General features: G+C 47.6%; 1 protein-coding gene across 1 annotated transcript; it reads right to left on the bottom strand.

The window, feature by feature from the left end:
• Positions 1-813: 813 nt before the first annotated feature.
• TIMMDC1 (translocase of inner mitochondrial membrane domain containing 1) lies at positions 814-8,990 on the bottom strand. Its single transcript, XM_054654480.2, has 7 exons — positions 8,846-8,990; positions 8,574-8,739; positions 7,275-7,363; positions 3,979-4,046; positions 3,034-3,112; positions 2,031-2,141; positions 814-1,637 (listed from the first exon to the last, which is right to left on the bottom strand). The coding sequence occupies exons 1-7, from the start codon at positions 8,938-8,940 to the stop codon at positions 1,538-1,540; spliced, it is 708 nt and encodes a 235-aa protein (XP_054510455.1). The 5' UTR covers positions 8,941-8,990; the 3' UTR covers positions 814-1,537.
• Between the last annotated feature and the right edge of the window lie 118 nt (positions 8,991-9,108).

Raw genomic sequence — 9,108 nt, 5'->3', positions numbered from 1 at the left:
GAAGATAAAAAAGAAGAAGATAAGACATCGCTGTGTGTGCACAATGGCAAAAATGTGACTTAGAAAGGGCTCTTTTCTTTTTTTGGGGGGGCAAAGGACAACACCATTACTGTCACCAACACATACAGCTTAAAACAGGAAGAAGGAAAGATATATCCATACCTCTGCAGATCCTTCATCTGCACATAGAAAAGGAAAATCAGAGCTGGCTGATGACAACCCTGAAATACACATGTTTCTTCAATGGAAAAATGAGCTACACTGGAGTGTTTAAAAAATTAAATGCTCACTTCAGGAGTCAGAAAACACAACACCTTCTTGAAAGCAAACTGTGCCAAAAATCTGCTTTGGGTGGGTGGAATACACTCTGTGGGATCAACTGTTCATATTTCAATCAGCACTAATTATCTGGAAAAGCATTCAACCAGAACAGATTCTTTTCTTATGAGAAGAACACCCGAAAATCCTGCCTGGATGTAATTCCTTTCAGCAGGAGAACAAAGAAAGGGAACAGGAATTCTGACCTCCCGCTTTGGGGGGACAGTGATGGGCCACCTCACCCTTCTGAGGAGAGACAATGTTCTGTAGAGTAACTGCAGCACCACCCACAGGTCACAGCTCTGACTGAACAGTTCATCTCTGGAACAAAACAACAGAGCTGGCACTCTCGTGGCTCTTGCCTTTGTTACTGCCTGGGTACAGGGATGTCTGGTGGGATCTCTGAGCTCTTCTCAAGGATGCTTCTCTAGTACCAACACTCTACTGGAACACAGTACCAGCTGTACTGACATAAAGAGCTTATGGACACAGTCACCACTGCTGGATGGCTTTATTGAATCTCTTGAACTACATTTCTCTCAAAGTCACCCCCTGATTTCCAAATTGCAAATTAAATTAGAGGCCTTCTTGTTGTTAAAGCTGTCCACAGTGCCAAGGCTTCCACTGTCACCACAGAAATAAGTCATGTTTTCTGTGGCACCCTCAGGCTTCTATTGAGGAACCCAAAATAGAATGCCTCTTTCAGGATATTTTCATGTAATTCCCAGCTCCTCCACCCTTCTTCCATACTGACTGCAAAATCCCAAGTCCAAGTAAGAAACCACCATCAGCAAGTTGTTCAGGCACTGTCTGAAGAGCAGCTTTTACCAGAGCATAATTAACTTTTGGATTCAGGGCACCTTTAGCACACAAACCATTCACAGGCTCCTTTACCTCGAGGATTTCTACATCACTGGTGCTTTGGATATTTTCAGCAGTGAAATGGGTTCTAGATGAGACTCTGGAACCCTCACTTCCTCCCAAAGCTACATGACACTTTCTGGTCTGTAAAGTCTGTATTTCCACTTCTCAGGTGGAACAGGTTTGGCCCTTGCAAGCTCTTTGTGCAGTGATATCCATCCCTGAACAATGTTTTCAGCAAAACACCTTTTCACAGGATACAACTGCATTCACAAACAACTTCCATGATCCTCTGACTGAAGGATCAAGCAGGACCAAAATGCTATGTAGCTTCTTACAACAGAGATCTGGGGAAGACTCAGTAGCTCTTCAGTTCTCTTGTTCTCTCCATCTCTGGTCTTCCCTGGGCATTGCTTTCTGTTTGGCCTAAGATTTCAGTCATACTGAGTCTGGATTGCCTAAGGAGAGAAGAGAGAGTGCAAAGCAATTTTATCCCTGTATCCTCCTGACAGAGACATGACTGCAGAATCCAAGCTCTAGAAAATTTTCTTCTAGAACTAGTCAGTAAGTTTCAGTAATTCACATGACCAGTGTCATGGCCTTTTTTTCCCCCAAGCCTCCAGCTATCCTTTTTATTTCCTCTCTTTAATAGGGATGGAAAGAAGGAAGCAATGAAGGAGACTGGGAAGACTAAATCAGCATTTCTAAGATTGGTATGTGAACAACACCAACAACCAAGACAAGAACTGAGGTTTAGAAAACCTAGTGTGTTGTGGTTTCTCTAAATGTTTGAACCCACAGGCCCAGACACCCTCCTAGCCCACAGCTGAAGGGACAGAGCTGCTCCTCACCACTCTGCCAGCTTCTGTTCGTACAGCTCCCTGCGCTCACGACTCCTCTTCTCCTGCAAGGTCTCACCAGCCAAGCCATACATTGCCATCAGGAGGCCTCCTGCAGGAACCCTGAGGGAGGAAGCAGAGAAGTCACCCAGGGGACACACAACAGCAATAACTTACTGGCATCAGCAAAAGGAGCATGCAGGGGCCCAAAACTCACATCACAGCACAGACTAAGGTACTCCTGTTCTACTGTCACCCACCAGCCTGTGACTCATTGGAGCCCCAGTGATAATATATTTTGAATTTACTCATTGACAGGCACACACAGGACAAAGGAGTGGAAGGATTTATGGTGCCCAGTAAGGACCCCATAGAACACCTATATTTCAGACAGTGATGCCCCTACTCAGCTTCCATCCAGCTCTGGAAGTACTTGTGTTTTCACTGGTAAAGCTCCCTCTCTTTTTCAGGTAGGATCCTCAGATTCACTTGTGAGGATATTTACTGAGGTCAGCACTTTGAGAAGAAATCCCAGTCCTGCTTGAAAAGTCAGATTTCTCCTGAGTTAGAAGTCATTGTTAGAAGTCATTGAGCACAGAGCCTCTGAGGCAGAACCATGGGTTCCTCCATGCCCCAGGGAACTTTAGGAGATTCGTGACTGCAAGACACACATAAAGACATGTGTCACCTTACAGCCCAGCCATGCAGCTACTCCCTCAGTGTTTCCTAATGGCTTCTACTTCCCATTTTAGCTTTGGTGGAGCCTATGTTGCTCCCTCTAATAAGCAAACAGCAGCAAATAAGATTCTCTACTGAGAGCACTGAGCTCTCACTACTGAGAGAACAGCAAAACACAAAACAAGAAAGAAAGAAGAAAAGAAAAACAGTTTAAAGGGTGGAAGAAAAGTGATCATCATGAGGGATACAGAGAATCCCTCAAGGCAAGAGAGGAAGGGAAGCTCCTGTAGCCCCACCTGCGACTCCAGGCTCGGTGTGTGCAGCAGTCACAACTCACCCAAACGCTGTTCCAAACACGACACCGCCCGCCAGGCCCTGCAGGCCCAAGTGCATTCTGAACAGAGCTCCTGTGAAGGCTAAAAAAAGAACAAACCACTGAAACTAGAAACAGCCCCCGCCACAGACATCTCACACCAACACAGGGAGTTGCTTTGCTGCATTTCTCTTCTCCAGAAAGATGAGCTGACATCTGCTTTTACAGAGCAGAAACCAAGTGTGATGGCCATTGGAACAGACCTTCACCACAAAGTCACCATGGTCTCTGCACTGAAACATTGCACAAAGTTCCTTCTGCTTCAGAAAAACTGCCAACGTTTTTGCTGTATTATAGAGGTATCTATGAAAGTAAAACCAAGCTCTCTCTAGGCTGAAGCATGATCTCCCTCACTCTCTTTTCTGTTCAACAACAGCTAATAATAGTAGTGCCATGTAAGGCAGAAAGGATCAGTAAAAAGTGTATCCACAACTGTAAGGGCAATAAAGCCTGTAAAACTGAACAAGCAGATCACTTACCCAGAGCCCTGTTGCCAAAAGTGGGCATGCAAAACTTAGCATGAAAAGGGCAGCCTATAAACAGTGTGCTGAATTGTTACCAAGAGTAGAAATAAAAAATGCTTTCTCTGTTAAATAGGTGCTTATGAGAACAGGTTATGCACCAAGTGTTGCCTTTATCCCACAGAAGCATTTTTTTCACCCAAAACAGTCCAGCAAGTATCTTGGAGATTAACCACAAAACTCCCCAATGGGATCAGCAGTGCATCAGTATCTCTGTTACAAATAAAGGCACGCAGCAGGCAAACAACGGAGCAAACTCACTGGAACAAGAAACAAAACCCAAGAGCACAGAAGCTGCTCAATCCCAAAGGAGGTGGAAACTTGCTTATGCTTTTCTGCTACAACCCTTGCTAACAAAGAGAAGCACACAAGGTTACAGCACTCTTACCTCCTGCTGCAGCAAAATTACTGATGGTGGTTTTATCGCGGTACGCGGACAGGCCCGTGCTCACCACGCTGCAAAGGCAAGGCACACAAGTCAGCACATGGAAAAGGAGGAGTAGCAAAACACAGCCTGAAATAAAGCTGGATTTCATTAAGCCAGCCCTCAGGTTGCCTCTAACTGCCTGGCTGCCCATCTGTTTAGAGCACACACATGCCAGCCATGACTTCTGTGGCTTTACTGTGGGCAGCTGCACAGACACAGGCCAGGCAATGTCAGAGTTCCTGAACTGGATCTGAGATACTCCTTTTTTTTAATCAAAGATTTTTCTTTCCTATCATACAATCACAGAATCAGAATGGTTTATGTTGGAAGTGCTGTTAAAGGTGATCCAGTTCCAAGCCCTCACTGCAGGCAGGGGCACCTTCCACTGGACCAGGCTGCTCAGAGCTCCATTCAGCCTGGCCTTGAACACCTCCAGGGATGGGGCATCCACAGCTTCTCTGAACGACCTGTTCTAGTGCCTAGGAACATGTAATAAGCTGATCCATGTGTCAGTAAGATCCTGCCTTGTGAACAGCCCCCAGTCCAACAGCCTAAATCACACTCATGACACCAGCAGGGTCACCCACACTTGTGGCATCAGATTTCCCTCTGGGGTAGGCAAACCAACTCCTCCCAAACATCAGCTAAGCCTCAAAACACTGTTCTCAGTTCAGCAGCCACATATTCCCCAGCCTCCTGCTGATTGATAAGCCAGCAGCACTGCGCCTCTCCTTCCCAACATAGATAAACCCAAACAATTTGGGTTTTAATTGTGAAACTTAAGGTTTTCACAACTGCAGGATGGAATTTTCAACTTGGGCTTTACAGAAACAATGTGGAGCAGCAAATAGCTCTGTTCAGAACCTTTTCCAAAGGGCTGGTGAAAAAGGGGCAGATCTGACTGCAGGGCTGACACCTGGTGGAAGATGACGAGGTTACATGTCAAATCCAAAGAAATCCAGAAAACCCCTAAGAAATCAAAAGATCCAGGAGAGAAAGCAAACAGCACGCTAACTAAGCCTAAAAACAGAGACTAAACTAAAAAGAGCCACAGAAACCAAGAGACAGTGAGGAAGAAATTTAGAAAGGAAAAAAAAATATTAGAGAGACAGAAATATAAAGTAATGCCAGTCAATACTGTGGGATCTTAAAGCAGAAGGAAAACTTAAACAGAGCACAGCTGCAGAGAAAGTCAGTGCAGGTTTAAATTTATAAATTTACTGGTTTGAACAATAGGGAAGGAGATATTTCTAGTTTAAAAGGGCTTTGCTCAGAAGACCAAGCTTAGTTTGATGTTCTATTGTCAGAAACGCACTGAAGCACCCAAGGAAGAAAATCAGGGAAGCAGAACACTCTCTGCATTGGTTTTGTGTGTGCAGGAAAAATCTGAAGGCCTAAACAGGTACAGAGGAGTGGTAGGACTGATATTCAGCAACTGCTCAAGAACAAGACAATCCCCTGCAAGCGTCTGAGGACAAGAACAAAGAATTGTGAGTGACACCAGTGTACACAAAGCAGGAGTAGTGACAATTGTGAGTACCACCAGCATATACAAACGGGCAGTAATGGGACATAGCAGAAAGGACAAAAATCATTGTGGGTTAGAAAGCACTTCCAGAAACTGCCAACACACTTTAACACTCCCTCAGAGAAAAAGCACAAAAAGAGAAGGAAAAGCAGAAAGCAGCTGTTGTCATCGTAATATTTTCTGGAAAAATCCCCTTGCCCAGGATTCTTCTCCTGGGAAGCCTCAGAGAAAAAGGAAAACAATAATTATCTGATTTGCTTCTCCTGTGTTTTGCTGCTTTGGAATGTGGTTTGGACATTGTTTACCAACAGGTGGTTGTTTCATTGGTTTCAAGTGATTTGTTTTTACTTATTGACCAATCACTGTCCAGCTGTGTTGAGGCTCTGGAAAGAGTCACAAGTTTTTCATTAATATCTTTTAGCCTTCTGTCTGTATCTTTTCAGTATTCTTTAGTATAGTATTCTTTAATATAATATAGATCATAAAATAATAAATTAACCTTCTAAGAACACGGAGTCAGATTCATCATTTCCTCCCTATGACAGGGGTCTCAGAAAATACCACAGCTGTCAAGAAAGAACAGCATTCAAGTCAGCAATAGATGTACAAACAGGGTTTTTCCACATTTAGGGTTTGTGTTGCTCCATTAGAAGATGAGGATTCTGGTGCAATTCTAAAAGGTCAAACCCTCTTCATGCTCCTGCCTGATCAACCAGACTTGGGGTAAGGCAACACCAGGAGCCTCAATCAGTCACCAGAGCTGTGGGCACTGCTGGCAAGGACAAGAACCTGCAACCCACTGCCATGCCATCCTGAAGGGCAGTGGAGGCAGTGGCACCCCAGAACATCGTGATGTCAAACATGTGGATGCCAGCTGGGAATGCAGCCACACTTGCAGAGGAGTGAGCATGAGGGGAGAGGTATCAAATGTGTGACATGGTCTCTGCCTCACCAGTTCCCTTTCCATTCCCCATCCTTTGCCAATCTGCTCCTTTAGTTTGACTTGTTTATTCCTGCCAGGTCCCAGTTGAGGGCATAACTAAATGTCTTGAGGCATGAATGGGGGCAAGGTTGGATGCTTGATCTAAGCACTGTGTTTTATTCTTTCCAGACCTCCTTGCCATATCCCAATGGTAGGGAAATGAAGAAGGGGTCATTGGGACAACCTTTGATCCCCCCAGTATGCAAGGCAGGAAGTCCTCCTGTTGGCAGTGCTGCAGGGTCTCTGCAAAGCTCTCCCCAGCTGCATTTGCAGGAGTTCTGGGAGATGAGGTAAGCCAAGGTGTCTGCTGCTGCAGTGTGCTGTTCACCTCACTCTTCCCATCTCATGTGGTCATTTTGCACAGTCAGCTGTCCCATGTATTTAGGCAAACCTCTGTGTATTCACCATTTTGCCCATCTATGATGATCCAGCACAATGTCAAACCCAACAGCAATGCCCCAAGAGCAGAGGTGGTGGTGGGGAAGAGGAGGCAGGGCTTCAAAGCATCTCAGGATGGGTCCCCTGCTGGACTTGGCTATTATTTCAGCCAGAGCTTGGCCAGCTCTGTGTGACTCCAACACCAGAAAGCTTACGGACAATTAATCATCTTTGCATCCTGTTGGGTTTACACGTTGCACCTCCTCCTTCACCACAGTGACCATGCTAAGAAGGTTTGCCTCCTTTCATGGTACACCCATTCCCTCCCCTCCCTCCTGCTCTGCTCCCCCTGCCATCAGGAGCACTCACTTGAAGACGGTGGCGAAAGCCGCGACCCTCCAGCTCCAGCGCCAGCCGTAGCGGATGAAGCTGCGGAGACCAGCGCGGTGTGCCGATTGCTGAGGGGACAGAGAGGACATGTCACAGCTCACAGCCCCCTGCCAGCACCCTGGGGACTGGTGGGCAGGGCAGGGGACTGGTGGCACCCCAGCTCTGATCGAGTCAGCCACCTCCGGAGCAAAAGCTGCTCCCAGCCACCAACGGGAAAACCGAGAACGAATTCCAGTTTGGAATGCCAACTGGTCTTTCTAATCCTGGGTGGACTGGGAGGGCTCTTCTAGGACAGGAAAGCAGCAAAGGAGAAGGGAGGAAAACCAGAAACGACTTCATTATTATGAGTTCATAAGTATTAATAAATAATAACCATCAATAAATAATAGCAAGTAAATAATAACCATCTACATTAAATGTTAACATACCATCAAGCTCTGCTATTTAACACTGGCACTTAAAAGTTCGAAGAGTTTTTTTTAAATAAGCGATAAACAGAAGCCTCACAAAAATTAAAAATGTTGCAGTTAATGCCATGAAAGTAAATAAATCTTCTCTTCCAGTGCTTGCGGTGTAGGTGCTTAGCCTGGGTTCAGACATACCACAGTCACCAGAGTGAAGCCAGGCAGTGGTAATTTACAGGTCACCACATCAGAGGCCAAATCTAATGGTAAGTAATACAAAATTTACATCAGGCAGATTTTTAAAGGGTTCTTCTTCCCCATAATCCAGGTAAGCAACACTTTAATTGACTAACAAACACCCAGAAGTTCAAATACATCTATAAAATGTCACAGGCGTTCTTTGTTGTGCTGTTGTTCTAAAAGAATTTTAAATGGTCTAAAAACGACTCACATTAATAACATAAGAGCACAATCCCAGTTTGATACTGCGAAGTCTCCTGTCAGCACACTAAAACCTAGAAGCAGAAAGCCTTTTCGAGACACATTAATCGGAACGGTAAACTTTGTTTTTGTTGCCAACCTTCCCTGCAACGAAGGACATTTTTTTGAAGCTAACCGCGTGCAGTTTGGGTGACAGGGCCCCGCTAATCCCCGCACAGCTGACCTGCACGCACTTACACACTCCCAGCAAACTCTTAGTCCCAGAACCGGGCAAACACACGAGTCCCACACACGCGAGGCCGCCGGGCCTCCTGCGGGCCCCGCTGTCACCCCAAGCCGCGCCTCCAAGGGCGCCCCCGGCGCCTTCCCGAGGCCGAGGCCTGCCCCGGTGCCCCGGTGCCCAGCGCTCCTCCCCGCAGCCCCGGGCCCGTACCACGGCATCGGCGCGGTTCTGGAAGATCTCGCCGTGGCTGCTCTCGATGAAGGCCTTGCGGGCGCTGAGGAAGGCGGGCAGCCCCCCGTAGAGCCAGCCCACCACGCCCGCCGTGAAGGCCGACTTGGCGATGTTCACCGTCTCCTCCGGGAACTGCTGCTGCTCGCTGCAAGGCAAGGGCAGCCATGGGCAAAGGGTCGGCCGGGGGAGGCACGGCGGGACCGCCAGCGCCCAGCCCCGCCCGTCCCACCCGAGCCCGGCCCGGAGCTCACTCTCGCCGCCAGAGCTCGCTGAGTCGCTCCCAGCCCGTCTGCGGCAGCGGCGCGGGGCGCCCAAAGCCCGCCTGAGCCCCGGGGAGCTCCGCCATGGCCGGGCCGGCGGCAGCGGCACCGACAGCGCCCCCTGCGGCCCGGCGGGGCACGGCCCCGAACGGAGCGGCTCCGAACCGCTCGGCTCCGCGTTAATTACTGATTAATTACTCCAAATAATTGCCCGTCTGTACAGGGCCAGGTTTGTCCCCCCGCCAGAGAGGAGC

The sequence above is a fragment of the Agelaius phoeniceus genome, chromosome 2 (genome assembly GCF_051311805.1).
Source record: "Agelaius phoeniceus isolate bAgePho1 chromosome 2, bAgePho1.hap1, whole genome shotgun sequence".
Classification (NCBI taxonomy): domain Eukaryota; kingdom Metazoa; phylum Chordata; class Aves; order Passeriformes; family Icteridae; genus Agelaius; species Agelaius phoeniceus.
The sequence above is the reverse complement of the archived record's forward strand: the minus strand, read 5'-3'. Positions and strand labels throughout refer to the sequence as shown.